General features: G+C 41.7%; 1 protein-coding gene across 10 annotated transcripts in view; it reads left to right on the forward strand.

Moving 5' to 3' along the window:
• The window catches only part of LOC124134961 (protein piccolo-like), a 108,366-nt gene that overhangs the window by 31,266 nt on the left and 57,873 nt on the right, over positions 1 to 19,227 (forward strand). For all 10 annotated transcript variants that reach the window (XM_046500082.2, XM_046500107.2, XM_046500090.2 and 7 more), the window contains exon 2: positions 4,070 to 4,289. In XM_046500082.2, the coding sequence (XP_046356038.1) occupies positions 4,070 to 4,289 (220 nt within the window). The remainder of the gene's footprint in view (positions 1 to 4,069; positions 4,290 to 19,227) is intronic.

The raw sequence follows: 19,227 nt of genomic DNA on the forward strand, positions 1-19,227 counted from the left end.
CCATAGCTAATTAGTACCTGGCTGGTGCGGGCAATGCAGCAAGGCATGACGGCTAATCCGAATTAACTTGATTAATCTCAAATAATCCGGATTATCTGCCGGCACAGTGGGAACAAACTATGTATCTATGGTTTGCGTTTCTTTTGGCGGTGAGTATACATGGAACGTTAACGTCAGAGAATAATCTCGATTATCCGCTGGGAGTAAAAGTCAAAATAGCGGTAAATATTACAGAATGGATTAGTAACAACACCAGATTTGTGTTCTTTGCTTGTATCTTCACCAGAAACACCTAGCTCCTAAAGTCCGATTGATGCATGCAGTTGCACTAGGATTCACTAATAAATGAATGAGAGAGTATATGTTCTAATGCAGCAATTACACACAGGCGACGACGAGAATGGGTCTCACAAATAGCACCCATGTGACGAATCTAACCCTTGTATTCAGAATAACGAGCGCACGCCAGGCTAGCCAACAATCCCAGATCCGCCATGAAACATATTTGTCACTGTTGCATGTACAAAAGATACATCCAAAGGGAGACAACTCTGTTTAAGCCGAGGATATGCGATGTATTTCTAATTCCTATCTCATGCATATTTGATGGGTATACGAACGTTAACATCAAGCGTGCTGTATAAACCACAAGAGCCTTTTGTCACGCTATCGCCATGTCCCAAGATTATTACAGTGATTATATGATGGGCATAACGAGAGCAGGACAGGTGATCATATATATTTAAATTGTTTTGACGCTTGAATATGAATATGCATCAGAACCTTTCCGTGATTTATCATCGGCTTGATGAGGATTTGTATAAATGTCTGTTGTGATTCTACACATGACTGACTGACATTTTATCATTAGGGCTTCGCGTGTATACTCTGATTTTAGTTCGTGAGAACATGTATTTTAGTAAACTGAAAAGTTAGCATAGAGTCAATTGTAACGTTACCAGTACCCCCATGCATGTCATCATATTCCAATTGTCGATATGATGTCAAATCACTGGATTGTAAGGTCCAGACTCGATTTTTTACAGACCGCCGTCATAAGCTGGAATATTGCTGAGTGCGGCGTTAAACAACCAACAAACAAACCGGAAGTAACCGTTTCATATAAATCAGTGTTCCGAAAGTCATAATTCGAATTTCCTGTTAATATCTTATGCCATTCCTTTCCCGTAGAAACAGTTATTACGCGTGCTGAGTGATGTCTGTTTTGTGATCGTCAGGACATTAACAGCAGACAACGGCCACCATATTGATAATCTAGCAATACCCGATTCTGTGACGGGAAAAAACTGGGAATTAAATGTGATGCCTGGCAACGACTAGGGTGTGGGGGTAAATCAACGTTGTTTTATCACAGTGTCACTCTGGGAGACATCGTTTCTACTGTGTCATCAGATCTTTGTAGGTTCATTTAACTCTTGTCTTATTGCTGAAAGCGCGCATCTCTGTTTACGACAATGTTACGACATCAATGGCTGACGTAAACCTCTCCCCTTTTACGGCAGTTGTTTCACACGCAGTTTCTTGGGCAAAGATCTGAGAATGTTTATGTGGCATCTCTCAGAGCAGTTAATAGCTTTGGCGTTACTATAGTAGATGTTGTAATGGCACTGAAGGAGGTCGCATTTCCGGCCGCAGTTCCCGAGAGATCTCGTGTGTCCCGAACGCATAAATCTCCCTGATGCGTGATCGATTGGATCAAACGAGGCCATTTCTAACCGAACATACTAGTGGGGCCAGTAATTACAGATACTGTACGGCAGACCGAAAATTATTTTTCGATTTAGGAACGTATGCACGCAATTTGTGAACCAATGACGCAAATGCTTCCCTTGGAATCGAACATTGATAGAACAGGTATCAAACTCTTGACCTTAATCAATACATTATCTTAAGAAGGCAAAATATAGTTGCGAGAGTAATTGAAGCTTGATCCCCTGTTAACTAAATTCACGTAAACATGCGGCACGGTAAACCAAAGCTTCACACTTTGGCCTCTTTGGGGAACCGAAACCGGGTCCTCGGTGTAAATTCAAAATGTCAACGCCAGAGAATAATCTCTCGGGGTTCCATTGGGTTTAAAAAGAATGCAAATTATACGAATCGATAAAAAAAAAATCAGTAATGACGCCAGGTGTGACACCACAACATTCATACAAAAGTACGTGTTTGTATGTCCCTGTACCCTGCATATGGCAGCGGCACGTAAACAATCGAGTCTAGATCTGGACCAGACAATCCAGTGATCAGCATCACGAGCATTGATCCCCGTCGTTGTGGTACAACGCGACGATGCCAACCAAGTCCTAGTCACGAAGCATGACCACCCTTAATCCGTCCCCACCCAACCCCACCCCCCCCCCCCCCCCCCCCACCCCCCCACCCCCTTCCCCACACACACACACACCCACACACTTACCTTAAAGCTGTCGCAGTGCATAGATAGTCAGTACCCAGTCTATTTCCGAAAACTGATTGTATCCTGTGCTAGAGACTTTCGCTAAACGTTGGCTAAAGAGAATGAGTGTGTTCCATGTTTCGATCCAACAAGAACCGCAGTGACCCCAACAAAAGAAAAGCATATCGTGTAGACGAAATATTTTTTCATCAATATCGGAACATTTGCAGAATAAAAGATCAATTTAGTGCAGATCTGACTTTACATCATTTAAGCTGATTTATTTTTTAAACCACCTAACAGTAGTTTGAATTATGGTTGTCCCACCGGAAACCTTTCATCCGTTTATCTTAGCAGCGAACCCAAGTTTAAAACATGTGGACTTGACATAAGTGAGCCTAGGCGTTCTTGTGAGGATAATATCACGAGACGAAATCGACATTGGCCGTAACTTATTGCCAGATAATATTATGGTGTTCAACAAGGCAGACATTCGCTGACCTGAATGGCATCTGATGCTGCTGCCGACCCCGAGTGTTGACGAGCAGCAAATACAATACTCTTCTTAAGTCCCCGTAGATGATGTGGAGGGGATTGGGAGGAAACTTTCCTTACAAAAGCATTTGTCTGGAACCTTTACGTGGACATCGTTTGGAGGAATCGCGTTCCACCTCTTAAGAACTGTTCCATTCATTCTGTCTGCAGGCACACAGTCCTCTGACAAAGGAGAAGAAACGTGCAGTTTCATTTGTGTAATGGCTCCTGTCAAGTGTGATGTCTTATGCTAAACTGGTTTTACGTCTTAACGACACAGCGGTGTAATGAGAACAGGTGTCCTTAGGGCTGAATACTGACAGGAACACACCAGGTTGTTTTGGAACCATTGCATTGCAAAGTTCCAGTTTTAAAGCAAAGCTGTAGAAAATAGATAGAAACACGTTTGATTGTTGATGCAAATATTTTTAAATGATTTTTTGTGTTAAAGATGCATTTCGTTATATGTCAAGAAGAAAAAATTACTTAAGAAACATGTTGCAACATGAGATTGAAATGAAGTCTTATTGGAATCCCTTGACGAAGAGCATCCTAACCTATTGTCTGCGGAGTATATTGGATTGCTGTGCATCTGGTATCAGTCACTCGATGAATGTTTTTTTTTAACTCGCATACTGTGCAATCAGCTCGCAGCGTGTGTAAATGCACAGGCATGTTTCTTTAAGCCTTGGTTATCTGATAAAAATGAAACAGCTTCTCTACTTTTCCAGCCTCATAAATTCTTTACATGATTGGTTGAGCATTTGTCAATTTCTTGCTCGGTACAATATTGATCCAAGCGTCAGGTATTTCAAGTTACATCTGTTCCCCTAATTAGATAGAACATAAAGACCCTACTAGTCCCCGAACAACAAGACAATTCAGTGTATAAGGCTTTCTTACAAAGACTATAGGACCAGCAACCTCCAACACTCAAACCAGCTGTTTTTCAGCAAAACAAGTGTTGCACATCATGACTGTGCTAGGCAGAAGCTTTTAGGTACTGATCAATTATTTACGTGCATTGTTCTGGGGCAGGTCTGGTTTTGAGCATGCGACATGACGACAGCGTCCCAGATCTACACAGCCGGATGAATCATTAATCTTCTCTACTTTCAGGAATCTGGAAGAGGAATACATAGAATATGCCACACGGATTGAGAGGGAAGCATCGTTGTCCGAGCTTAGTGATTCCGGATGTTCACTGTGTCCTATATGCAACATAAATGAGATCCGACTGAACGAGGATGGGTCCAGAGAAGGTCCAAACGTGTGTGTGGATTGTGAGAAGATCACGTGCCCCGGATGTGGGGAGCTCAATACTAGCTTAACCACCAAGGTAAGCAAACCAACATGGCGGCATGTTCAGTCAGCAGGCACCGTTCTCAGCCTGGTAGTGGGTGGTGTCTTGAATGGACCTTGTAGGGAATCTTTATACGCCTCATACTGGTGTTTCCGATTTGTTATGCAAATATATCTTGATTTTATTATTTGACCAATAATAACTATCCCTTTAAACCTATATAATGCCTAGTTTATAAGCACAAGTTTAGTGACAGTGGTGCTAAGGTTTGGCATTTGGTTCAATACTGCAGGAAACCTAGATTCATTTTCCCTGCGAGTGATCATTGGGTTAATGTAAGCCGCTGCATACTGATAGATTACAGCGTTGTCAAGCAGTTGTCAGTATGAAAATAATATCACAATAGTTTTCTTTACATGCTTCGGGGACGCTATTGAATGCACAGTGTCAATATCAAACGGAAGAAAAGGTCGAAGGCTATGCTCTCGCATTCGTGATCGTGGAGCCTTGAGAACAAGGACTCGCCAGTTTCTATACATTGATTTTCCCCCTTTACATTATATATGTAATTTTTTTCAAACCAACTTTTATTCTTCTCGCAAATTGGATTTCAAATCATTCAGAGAAAATCGTGTAGGAGGTATTGAGTGAACATTTCAATATCATTTCATGAGTCGTCGATGCTCTGAAGCGTCCGGGTATGATGCAGATTCTGAGATATTTTTTCGGACAGCATCATGATTTGTTTTTGTTTTTTTGAGAATCCAACCACCGCGATGCGGCTGATACATTGATGAGTCGGCAGAAAGCAGTTAGTCATCGCTCATCCGCAAAGTCACCAATAGGGACGTTGTTTGCACGTGCGTGTCACGTTACATCTTAACCATCGACTCCAATACATGTCTGCACTTGTCTCGAGTTTTGTTTGGGGAGCCATTTGGATGTAATGTGATCGTTGACAGATAGGGATACATCTGGTTTTAAATGCGTTCAGTGAAGCGTCCAACACAGCTGCGCGTGTACAGGTAGCTCAGTACAAGTCAATGAGATATTACATGTACATGGTGACAGAAAGCATGTGAAAAACTGCATTTCACTGTAATACTTTCAATGTTATTTCGTTTCGTGCATGTATTGATTTCAGTTGTAGAGCGTTAATAAAACGATTTCATGACAGCCGTTTATGTTCAGTGTGTGTAACGATGTAAGATAATCTTGTGGATTGAATGTGAATGGAGTGAATGGTTTTTTATGCTCTTTGTTTTAGCCATTATTTTGTGCGTGTGTTTGTGTGTGTGTGTGTGTGTGTGTGTGTGTGGAGGGGAGGGGGGGGGGGGGGGGATTAATGCAGATTTTATAGTACTAGCACACTGAGATACCATGCCGGAGTATAACATGAATACCCCACTCAGACTCCGAGCTCCTTGTTTAAGCCCTTTAAAGCCGAACGCCAGGCTGGGTATCAACAAGTACCATCTTTTAACTTCTTTTGGTATGACGCGGCCGGGGATCGAACCTCGGACCTTCTGCTCTCCGGGCGCACGCTCTAACACGGTACCAGCCTTTGTGTGTTCTACAGTTTTCTCTATGGTAATCTGATGAAAGGCACCACGTTTCTTGCTTCCTGTAAGAGTAATCTGTGTGGGCGAACGAATAATGTCAGGTGATGCGTCCAGCCCGTACGATGTTTGATCGTAATTGCTCCTATAGTCACAGTTGTGTCATGCGTATTTTGACAAATACCAATGTTGGCTTGCGCTCGCTTTTGATCATAGGGCCAGTACGCAGCTACTTACAGAAACATTTTAGAGTATTTCTGTATCGAGGGATTTGCAAGGACGAATGTTTTTCAATGCAGTTCAATAATTGATAGAAAACATATAATGTACCAATTAGCTTACTGGGCTAAATCATTTTAATGACTGAACGCTTTATAGTTCATTCCCGCATCAAAATAATGAGCTCACGCTTTGGTTGTCATGGTAATGACTATATTTTGGTTATAGACACTGGTTACCTTCATGCAAGTCATATCAAGATAATACCTTATCAGAGCGTGCCGGGTTTTGTTGACTCAAACCTAGATGCGCATGTTCAGTATGTATGTTGTTTCCTGTGTGTTATCTTACTTCCGGTACGATGACCAGGGTTGGCACTGAATGGAATAGGTTCGATTAAGACAGCACCAAATGAGTTCACAACAGTAAAAGAGGTTCGTTGGTATTTAAGGCAATTTGGCGCAGTAATCGCATCAAACAGTTGTCAAGCTATGTAAATCGGACATCTCTTTCGAAAAAACACCTCAATCAGCGAGAGTGCTTCTCAGCACATAAAACGCCATTATTACACTACAACACGCAAACGCCATCACGCTACTGCCTAAATAGTTACAACAAGCAAATTTGGCGTTTTAAAGACCGAAAAAAAGAATTAGAAAGTTTAATCAATGTCCGTTGTGTGGAACATCTCGAATCCCATGGCGAATTAGCAGTGGACACATGTAGCACAGACCTTGTATGGCAGCGTGTATGCGCTAGCACAGCAGGGAGGGGTTAACGCTAGTACAGATGATCACTAGGGGCACTCACTATCGATCTTTTAACAAAATCGATATGGGCGCTTCGTGAAGGGTTTCCATAGCTTGAATTAAAGCAGATTCCCTAACACAGGGCGTTCTGGGAGGTTGTTTATTTCTGCACATTGACAGATTGACTGAAATACGTTGCGAGGTTTGGACTCTACTACTGAAGGTTTCTGTGTGAGGTTACCGCTCTGTTTTGTCTGTTGTTTAAATTGACTGGAAGCCGTTGAAATCGCCCTTTCGGTCTTTGTATGTGTGGGTCACAGTCATAATTATATTTGCCCATTTATTGTAAATAAGGCTCTATTTAAAACATAAATACAGTAAACTACGTTTATAACGAACACGCTTATGACGAACTGACGGATATAACGAACATATTTTGTGTCCCGACCTTTTGTTGTTCATACATGTATATATGCTTTTAAAGAACCACGTTTATATCAAACTAAAATCAGTGGTCCCTTTGAATTCGTTATGACCATAGTTTACTGTATAATTTGATTAATTTAAATCCCGTCTGGTGAAGTAAGAGATCTTAAAACACATGTTATTGCGAGTGCATGTCTTTAAAGCTACAGGGGGCACGAGTGGCCCAGTCGTCTAAGTCGTCTTTGCAGAGTTGCGTCCCTTGGGCACGCCAGAAACCTATGGTTGTGGATTCGAATCCCGGTTCGCCCTGATTATGTTTCTAGGTTTGTCAGCACCTACCCGTGCTCGTGGGTTTCACTGACGTGGTAAACGCCTGAGACCTGCATCACTTGGGGCTTTCCTCCCACATTAAGCTGACACGCCGTGATATAACTGGAATAATGTTAAAAGCGGCGTTAAACTCAACTCATTCACTCACTTTAAAGCTACAGAGATGAAAAAGTCTGATAGATTATGTAATTATCGTCACTGAATTCCCCCAAGTCGTATTTCATTATAAAACATTATTCTATCATACGATAGAGCGTGATAAAAAATCTCAATTACCATATTGGATCTTTTCTATTTTGTTGTGTAAATCAACACCTAAGTAACGTAACGTTTCGATTAGACTCACCCTTCACCGTATCATTAACATCGAGTACATTTTCATCATTATTAAATCGATAATCTCATTGAATTGATGTGTTCAGTCTGACAATGTAAGAACGACGTGTTTTATTGTTTGTTTTGACCCCGGGATGTAAGTAATTGCGACATAAATAGATTTTCCTCATCCCTATATTGGCGTTTCGCTAGGCTGGCGACGTTCGGGGTTGTATCAACAATGGCGGCTGGAAGAAGTTCAACGCGTCGCACAAAACAAATCGGCTGAGGAAAATAATCAATAAAAGCAGGAGTACATGTTTGTGTTACAAGGAATTAGTGGAACCATCGTGTCCGGTGTATGGCCTGAACTATTAGCACCTTGCACTGTATCTCATGCAGCTGATGGTATAAGCGAACCCGGTGTTCATGTGAAACTTGCATTCGTGACCAACTCGTGTTATTCCGGGACAAGCCGAATAGCGACTCGTGCCCCTCTCGTGGCCATTTTTGCGACCGGGTTCCGTCTTAGCGCAAACGGGCATACCTAAAACAATGGTCAACTCGTTGCGTAATGGTTCACACATTTTCCCCATATATTATATATATTTCAGATGCAATTAAAGCGCATCGGGACGTGCGGAATTATACAGTATGATTGAACACATTTAACTGTGCCTTTGGTATATTTTTAGATGCAAGACATATGTAAAATCAAAATTATTGACGAAGAACTTGAAATCATACGCGCATTCTGATTAGTTTGTCGTATTTTCGCACATCGATAAGGGGACGAGTCTTCTTGCAGGTAACGGAAAGGGACGAGTGTTGACGAATGGTGAAACTTGATGTGTATTTTAAACCGGCGATTTTTTTATTGGTTACAGAAGTGGTAGAATATGCATGGTTCATATAGCACTCCGGTCTCTCGAATCTAGCGGGACCGTGTTGTAACTTCGAGTTATCTGTACATTCGAGATAGCGAGGCATGCACAGCCAGACATATCAAGTTTGTTTGTTTGTTTGTTGTTTATCGCCGCACTCAGCAACATTCGACCAATGTGGCTCGGTCTGCAAATAATCGAGTCTAGACCAGACAATCCTGTGATTGACAATATGAGCATCGATCCACGCAAATAGGATACGATGACATGGATCAACCAAGTCAGCGAGCCTGACCACCCGATCCCGTTAGTCGCCTCTTAAGACAAGCATAGTCACATTTTAATGCAAGCATGGGTTGCTAAGACCTATTTTACCCCGAATCTTCACAAGTAACTTTTAACTGTAAATGAAAAGAACATTTATTTTCACGTGTTTGCGATGACAAAGTTCGTACCGAGATCAAGGTTCGAAATAGCGCTGTATATATTATTACCTCGATTTCGAGATGAACGGTCGGAATTATATGTATTTATATAGTGCGGCGGTCGATGGCCGCAGAATAAGTTCGCGATATCGGTACATTCGTTATAACGGATATCGAGATAGCAGGTTTCGAGTGCTATTTATACATTGAAACGATTTAATATCGAAATCGAGCGTCTTTAAGTTGATATTGCGTTTAGACTGTATATCATAATCGCGACAGTGAGTGAGTGAGTGTGGTTTTACGCCGCTTTTAGTAACAGTCCATCCATATCACGACGCGAGACATCAGAAACGGGCTTCACATTTTATGTCAGTGTGGTGTCTATACAAAACCCTGAGTGACAATATGGTCCAAAGTAGGCACTCCGTTAGTCTCGAAGTCCGGATAAATCGATGGATCGTAAGGAATATGGAACTTGATGGTTCCAGCAGAAATTGTGTATCTGTTATTAGTCATATGGTCGATACTCCGTTTGTCTCGAGCTACAGATAACTCGATGGACCGTGAGGAATATGTAACAATGATTCCAGCTGAAGTAGCATGGTTTGTCGGGCAAATGGTCTAATATCGATACTACGTTTGTCTCGAGCTACAGATAACTCGATGGACCGTGAGGAATATGTAACGATGATTCCAGCTGAAGTAGCATGGTTTGTCGGGCAAATGGTCTAATATCGATACTACGTTTGTCTCGAGCTACGGATAAGTCGATGTATCGTAAAGAATATGGAGCTTGGTGTTACAAGCAGAATTAGTATCCGTAATCGCCCGTGTTGGTCTAATATCGATACTGCGCTTGTCTCGAGCCGCGGAAAAATCGAATAAACGAGATTTAAATGCATTGCAATATAGGAAACGTGACATGGAAACAAGGATGGGCAATTGCAGGCATACGTCATGTGTTTTCCATGACAAATTAATATTTATTTTAGACTTATTGATTTTGTGTATTAGCCATGCAACGAAACAGCAGGTTCCACAATAAATTGCATTCACAGGCACATTTGTAGTGTATACCACTCGTGTTGAAATTCAAAATTTACACAGGAAGGTATATCACATTGCTCCATGACCATATCGTGTTAATTCATTCATGTACAATAGTGTATCTGTGCAAACCAGATTTCCTTTATCGTTCCGCGTGCGTATACGGCTCTTTGATCACAGTATTGCTAAAGACGGAGCCTCAGAACAAATTTGTTTTTGACTTCAATAACCACTAAACTGCGCTAATGCAATGTTCACGCTTGCGATCTAAGGGCTCATAAAGCAGGGCCAATATGTCAGGGAAACCAGTTTGAAAATAAGAGAGGTCCTCTGAGAGCATCCGCTGATTGATTCCTTTGTTGGGGTCGTTATGATCGATGTATGCTGGAATTATGCATTATGTTTTTTCGCACCACTTCAGGATGCCAAGTTGGCAGGAAATGGTTCGCGTTAAAGAATTAGTCCAGGATGACAAGAATTGACGTTCCTGTAAAAAGTTGTCTCGATTCTAAACAAAAATAGATTGCCCGAGAGATTCGCCATATCCAAGCAATTGTGTGACTAAAAGGTCAAGAGATGTATCAAAGAACAGCAGGTCTATAAAAGTGACAGGGATGATGGCGGACGGAGTAGATGGGGGGGGAGGATGGTGACGACATGGGATGGGTGTCGATATTAAATGGTAGGGGAGGGGTTGGGTGATGATGGTTTAGGGTGGCGATTATGGTGGGGTAAGGTAGGAATGTGTTTGTCCGCGTGTATGTTGTTGTTTAACGCCGCACTCAGCAATATTCCAACCATATAACGGCGGTCTGTGAATAATCGAGTCTGGGCCAGACAATCCAGTGATTGACATCATGAAAATTAATTAGGAATCGATGTCGTGCAGTGGACCCAGCCTGACCATCCGATCGATTTAGTTGCCTCTATCAAGCATATGTGGCTGAGGACCTATGTTTTTACCCGGAATACGACCGCCTCCGTAGTCTAATGGTAGAGCCGCGTCATACCAAAAGACGTTAAAAGATGGTACTTGTTGTTACCCTGTCTGGCGCTCGGGAGTGATCAGGGGATGTCACGTTGTCCTCTCACATTAAACTGACACGCCTTGATATCACTGGCATACGGTTCAAAGCGCCGATAAACCCAACTCACTCACTCACTAACTGTTTAGACCCGTGAAGATCCGGGGAGAGTGACCATGCTTGTCAAAGAGGCGACTATCGGGATCGGGTGGTCAGGCTCGCTGACGTGGTTGATGCATGTCAACGTATCCCAATTACGTGGACCGATGCTCATGATGTCAATCACTGGATTGTCTGGTCCAGACTCGATTATTTACAGACCGCCGTCATATGGTCGGAATATTGCTGAGTGCGGCGTTAAACAACAAACAAAACTAACTGTTCAAGGGATTGTTAAACCAAACTCACTCACTCACACACTCCATCTTTAATCATACCCTTCAAGCATATTTTAACCTGCTTCCCAGACACGTCAATTCCTTGATTCGAGCACAAAACTCCAGCATATTAGTGATCAAAGGACATCGTCCACAGTGAATCAAGCGAGATGCGCTTGGAGAATGCCAGTCGATAAAATACTAAATCCGGAAAGTGCAATAACAATAAGCCATTTTGCGGCTCGGAGGTGTCAATATATGCCAGTTTAAGTTCTACTGCTGCAGTCCGCACACACCGCCACCTGACAGATCTGGTCCCCGGGGTGGGGCGTCTGAGCTCCCGCTTCTTCGGGGGCCAGTAATAAGTGTATTAGATTAGGTATCATTAGAACTTTTATCACAGCCACCCCTAGGGATGGAAAGACATATATGATAAACCTCAATCAACCATGGCCAGCCGACCAGACGGAACTACCTCGTTGTCTTTACTGATACTGAAGCGGTACGATTAGGATGGGTTTTTTCGCCTTTCATACTTGCACAAATTCAATTATGTTATCAACAAATGACACTGTAACCCAGGCAACAATTATAATTTTACTAAAAAATCCACTTTGGGTTTGTTTCGTTACGAAGAGAAGAATTGGATGAAACAGATAAGCTTTGTGGTGATATGTGATTTGGGTGAATAAAATCTTGATTGAGTCATTGTTAACATTAGATTGATATATATGTAATAAACAAGATTAGTTTACATGTCGTTTGAGGACATAACCGATGTAAACAAGTTCTGATGAACATTATTTAATTTGCAGCGATAACTGGAAACAATTGTGTCTTTTGATCCACCATGCTCCACAAGTCATTTCGTTATCTCGGTACTCGAGCACCGAGGTCCCCCGTTGCACTGTGCACACATTAGCTTCACAACCAGTTTCAAATTCACATCCTTTACCAAATTATTTCATCCACATGTCCTACCCGTTGAACACAGAAGGGGAAGACAAACACTGCTGTGAGAACTTCTGGATGAATCCTTCATCAGTTCTGCTCAACAGGCAGTCAAGGAGGAGAGCCAACAAGCATCCGAAAGGTCACGAATTAAAAAAGGGTCGTGAAACTAAATTACGTAAACCCGTTCGTCCGATAAAAAGTTTCGTAATTCAGTTTGCCTGTGATTGCACGTTTATCTTGGTGTTCGGTCGACGAGGCTGGGCTAACTTGTTTGGAGCTCCCGATTTGGAACAGGGGTGTATCGCCATTGGTCGAGAAACTTTTGTTGAGATAAATTGGCAGTTTAAGATTGAAATGCATTGAGGGCATTTGGTTAATATCAAGATGGTTGTGCTGTCTGTTCATGAATAACAGCGTTTGTTCATATATAATAGTATATTTGGGGATTATAGTAGTCCAGTTCAATAACTCAAGTGGTTGATATTAAAATAACCAGCAGGTTTACATGTTTTGTTTGTTGTTTAACGCCGCACTCATATCAGCAATATTCCAGCTATATGACGGCGGTCTGTAAATAATCAAGTCTGGACCAGACAATCCAGTGATTGCCACCATGATCATCGATCCACGCAATTGGGATCGATGACATGCATCATCCAAGTCAGCGAGCCTGACCACCCGATCCCGTTAGTCGCCTCTTACGACAAGCATAGTCACCTTTAACGGCAAGCATGGGTTGCTGTAGACCTATTCTACCCCGGATGTTCACAGGTCGGGTTTACATGTGAACTGCACTTGTTGATTATGTGACCTCATATGGACAGTAGCTCAACACGACTGAAACGACAACACATTATGCAGTCTCAAATTTGTAAACTTTGACAAACCTTGTGTAATACACGTTATTTTCTCGTCAGATTCAAACCCACCGATCCAAGAGAGGGGTCGGGGCACAGATACTCATTGTTATCATAAAGTCATTCCCTCATCCTGTACGTGTAGACCGGTGACAACCTTAAATATCCCCTTTTCAAATCCCCTTGGTCGGCCCTTTGGCAGTATGGTATCCAGCGCTGGTTGAATGTACCAGAGGATGTACATCAGTGGAGGCAGGCAATGATTCGGATCGTTACAGCGTTGTGTATCCCGCCATGATCAATAGTCATGGGCCAGACCAACATCAGTTCAGAGGACGTGTAGTGAGCTGCAAATAATCATTATCATTGGAGGCTGGAGATTTGACTAATAATGTTTGTTGAAGGGTGATGGGCAACTGATGCACGCAAAATGATTTACAGGTGATAATACTGATCATAAAAATAACCAAAATCTTAAATCTTGAGACAGACACAGACACACAAAGGGAAGGGGTGTTTGAGGGGAATAAGTAATGTAATACATGACTATGTATCTTGGTCAATATGGTGTTCATCAATAAGTCACTCGATGCTGGAAGGTGCAATGAGGTAGTGGCCAACTTGGTCGTCCAGGCTACACAATCCCTAAGCTACAGCATGCAAAGGTTAACGATTTTACATCGGTGCTTCCTTGCTTTAATACGCTACATACTCCCTAAGCTATATTAAGCAAAGGTTAACGATGCTAACATCGGTGCTTCCTTGCTTTCTAAAGCTTAACAATCCCTAAGCAACAAAAAGCAAAGGTTAACGATGTTTACATCGGTGTATCCTTGCTTTCAAAACACAAAATCCCCAATCTGCAGTAAGCAAAGGTTCACGAGGCTTACATCGATGTTTCCTTGCTTTCACAAGCTACACTCTCCCTAAGCTAAAGTAAGCAAAGGTTCCCGATGCTTGCATCGATGTTTCCTTGCTTTCACAAGCTACACTCTCCCTAAGCTAAAGTAAGCAAAAGTTAACGATGCTTATAACCTCGGCGTGCCCTTGCTTTAGTAAGCTACAAACTCCCTAAGATAGTGTAAACAAATGTTACAAATTCTTACATTGCTGCATCCTTACTTTGATAAAGCTACACACTCCCTTAGCTATATTAAGCAAAGATTCACGACCCTCACATCGGTGCATCCATGCTTTCAAAAGCTACACAATCCTAAAGCTAAAGGAAGAAAAGGTTAACGATGCTAACATCGATGCTTCCTTGCTTTCAAAAGTTTCACAATCCCTAAGCCACAGAAAACGAAGGTTAACGATGTTTACATCGGCGTATCCTTGCTTTCAAAACACAAAATCCCCAATCTGCAGTAAGCAAAGGTTAACGATGCTAACATCGATGCTTCATTGCTCTCAAAAGCTTAACAATACCTAAGCCACGGCAAGCAAAGGTTAACGATGTTTACATCGGTGTATCCTTGCTTCCAAAACACAAAATCCCCAATCTACAATAAGCAAAGGTTAACGATGCTAACATCGATGCTTCCTTGCTTTCAATAGCTTAACAATACCTAAGCCACAGTATCCTTGCTTCCAAAACACAATATCCCCAATCTACAGTAAGCGAAGGTTAACGATGCTAACACCGATGCTTCCTTGCTTTCAAAAGCTTAACAATCCCTAAGCCAAAGAAAGCAAAGGTTAACGATGTTTACATCGATGTTTCCTTGCTTTCACAAGCTACACTCTACCTAAGCTAAAGTAAGTACAGGTTAACGATGCTTATAACCTCGGTGTGCCCTTGCTTTAGCAAGCTACAAACTCCCTAAGATAGTGTAAACAAATGTTAAAAATTCTTACATTGCTGCATCCTTGCTTTAATAAAGCTACACACTCCCTTAGCTATATTAAGCAAAGATTCACGACCCTCACATCGGTGTATCCTTGCTTTCAAAAGCTATACAATCCTTAAGCTAAAGGAAGAAAAGGTTTAACGATGCTTATAACCTCGGTGTTCCCTTGCTTTAGTAAGCTACAAACTCTCTAAGATAGTGTAAACAAAGGTTAAAATTCTTACATTGCCGCATCCTTGCTGTAATAAGCTACACACTCCCTTAGCTAAAGTAAGCAAACGTTAACGACGCTTACATCACTGTGTGGATGGCGGGCTTCAGGCCACTTGAGGGCTAATAACACATAATCGGGATGACCATTTGTGAAGTGCCTGCCGGAGGCCATATTGATTAGATTGCGCCATTCCTCTGTAATCCTCCTCTTACAAGCCACATCTCAAACTCAAGCTGCTTTGCAAAGTTTTCACTTTGTTGAGAAGAACGCTGCTACCATGGCAACTGTTGATTCACGTGACGTCACGCCATCGTACTTCCAAAAGAGTGTGAAACATTAATTCCTCTTTACGGTATTATTGGTCATTTAGTTAAGTCGCCTCATGTGATTTTATGTCACGGATGTAAAAAGCTGTCACTGTATTAACTGTATGTAGAACACAAGGCCATCTATGCAGATCCTTACATCGTGTATTGGGTCCAAGTATGATCCTTTTTATAGGGCTCGAGTATTTGACCTCAGAATATTGCACGGGAATTGGACCCCTGTATAGGGTCCGAGTAGGGCTGAAGGGTAGGGGTTCCAATTGAGGGTTTGCAATTAGGAACCGACCAGTTAGAAGGGTGCGGCTGTGATTTTTCTTTGAGAATGTTTTTCGATCAGCGTTTTAAGACGTACATGTTTTTTCTCTGAAAAGGGAGCCAAACAATATAAGGGTTACCCGCAACTCATTATTTTCAGAGCAACCTGAATGAAAGATCTTGTATATGTAAAACCGAAGAATTTTTCTTATTTCTTTCAAGCATTTTCGGGAACATTTTCCATTTTCCATAATATTCCAGGGTCCCCCAGAATATGAAATAGTCGGCTCCTTAGGAGTCTCGAGTAAAGGACCCATGCCGAGGATGAACTCGAGCACTGAGGCCCACACCGCAGCCTCCTCAACGACAGAGGAGATTGACATCTGCAGTGCGACATCCCGACTACGCTTGTGGGCGTATTCAGCGTGCCCTCAGGTGTGTGTCGCCTACGTTAATGGTCTGGTAATCATTTTAATACAAGAAAAGGGCAATCTTAACAATTCAATCACTCACTGGGACTGCTATTTAGATTTAGTTGGTGTCCTGACAAGTTATTCTGGCTGATTCGCGTCAAACGTGGACTTTGTGAATTCGTCCAGAATGTTTGTCACGTGCACCGTCAACGTGACAGTAAAACCATGGAGAAGAGAATATGCTGACACCACGTTGTCAGGACCACACGCACTGTTTCCAGGTTGTGATATCGATCATATTCACCTGAGAATGTCGTGGTAGTCTGACCCGATGACACCAGAGTTGACAGGCGTGAGAGACGTTGAGAGACATGTTATGTGTGTCTTCCCATTTTCTGTAACGTAACACTTGTGGTGGGATAAACACAGGTATTATCGTGAGTGTTATGTTATAACAACGTCACTGGTAGAGTATTTAACTTCTGCGTTATGTAATAACAACGTCAGTGGTATAATATTATACGTCTGGGTTAGATTGTGATAACGTCAGTGGTAGTGTATAATAACGTCTGTGTTAGGACATATTAACGTCAGTGCCAGAGTATAATAACGTGTGTTGGGACATATCAACGTCAGAGGTAGAGTATGATAACGTCTGTGTTAGGACATATTTACGTCAGTGCCAGAGTATAATAACGTGTGTTGGGACATATCAACGTCAGAGGTAGAGTATGATAACGTCTGTGTTAGGACATATCAACGTCAGAGGTAGAGTATAATAACGTTTGTGTTAGGACATATCAATGTCAGAGGTAGAGTATAATAGCGTCTGTGTTAGGACATATTAACGTCAGAGGTAGAGTATAATAACGTCTTTGTTAGGACATATCAACGTCAGAGGTAGAGTATAATAACGTCTGTGTTAGGACATATTTACGTCAGTGCCAGAGTATAATAACGTGTGTTGGGACATATCAACGTCAGAGGTAGAGTATGATAACGTCTGTGTTAGGACATATCAACGTCAGAGGTAGAGTATAATAACGTTTGTGTTAGGACATATCAATGTCAGAGGTAGAGTATAATAGCGTCTGTGTTAGGACATATTAACGTCAGAGGTAGAGTATAATAACGTCTTTGTTAGGACATATCAACGTCAGAGGTAGAGTATAATAACGTCTGTGTTAGGACATATCATCGTCCGTGGTAGAGTATAATAACGTCTGTGTTAGGACATATCATCGTCAGTGGCAGAGTATAATAACGTCTGTGTTAGGACATATCATCGTCAGTGGTAGAGTATAATAGCGTCTGTGTTAGGACATATCATCGTCAGTGGCAGAGTATAATAACGTCTGGGTTGGGACATATCAATGTCAGTGGTAGAGTATAATAACGTCTGGGTTGGGACATATCAACGTCAGAGGTAGAGTATAATAACGTCTGGGTTGGGACATATCAATGTCAGTGGCAGAGTATAATAGCGTCTGTGGTAGGACATATCATCTTCAGTGGCAGAGTATAATAGCGTCTGTGTTAGGACATATCAACGTCAGTGGTAGAGTATAATAACGTCAGTGTTAGGACATATCAGCGTCAGTGGTAGAGTATAATAACGTCTGTGTTAGGACATATCAATGTCAGTGGTAGAGTATAATAACGTCAGTGTTAGGACATATCAGCGTCAGTGGTAGAGTATAATAACGTCTGTGTTAGGACATATCAATGTCAGTGGTAGAGTATAATAACGTCAGTGTTAGGACATATCAGCGTCAGTGGTAGAGTATAATAACGTCTGGGTTAGGACATATCAACGTAGCGATGTATGAGTTAGGTAATAATAACGTATGTGTAAGGTTATTATAAAAACCCGTTAGGATACATTAACGGTTGTGTTAGGTTTAGGCACAGAACGATCATGAAGATCAGTAAGAAAATGCTTTATAAATAAAATATATGTGTGTGTGTTTAATCTTGGATATTAACTTCGGCATTTTTTAACTTAACATTTTATTTGACAAGAAAAACACGTGTCCTTTGTATTATATTACTTTATTTCAGAGAATGAATTACTTTACAAAAATGATGATGATGATGATGATGATGATGATGATGATGATGATGATGGCTTTTTACTGCGCCTAATACCCATCTGCTATTTGTTCACTGGCGCTTGTACATAGGATAAAGTTTAAAGTGTCCTGTGTATAGGAATAAAATATACAGGCGTTTTAATCACAAGGATTATTCCAAATATAGTCGATATCATCAAGAGACAACGACCTGAATCCTGACTGAGGATCGCAATTGTTAGTACAGCTACAATCCTAGGCATTCAAATAAACGTAGATTGAACAGAATAATAATGTCATTCCGACAACTGGAGAATGTAGTTCACATTAAAACATTACCTTAGAGTATAGTTTTCATTCCAGGAAACCTGATACATCAATTAAAATATACCATTACGTTCCAGCTGAGATCTCGGCGTGGCCCGCTGGTAGTATTTCACATACATAATTAACTGTTCTATTTAGGACTTATTAACTTTCCATCCGTTCCCCGGGACTTCGTTTGGACCTAGCTCCGCTTTGAACAGTATTTCAGTTATATCACTTAATGTTGGCGTACATAAGAAATATTGTCGGGACAGCGTGCACCCACATCAGATGACGTGATGCATCAGCGTGGCATTGTGAAATAGTGTTGGGAGATGTGGTGGGATGAGATGCAAGCTGTCTGGGGGATG

Source organism: Haliotis rufescens, unplaced genomic scaffold (genome assembly GCF_023055435.1).
Source record: "Haliotis rufescens isolate VD_foot unplaced genomic scaffold, xgHalRufe1.0.p SCAF_16, whole genome shotgun sequence".
NCBI lineage: Eukaryota > Metazoa > Mollusca > Gastropoda > Lepetellida > Haliotidae > Haliotis > Haliotis rufescens.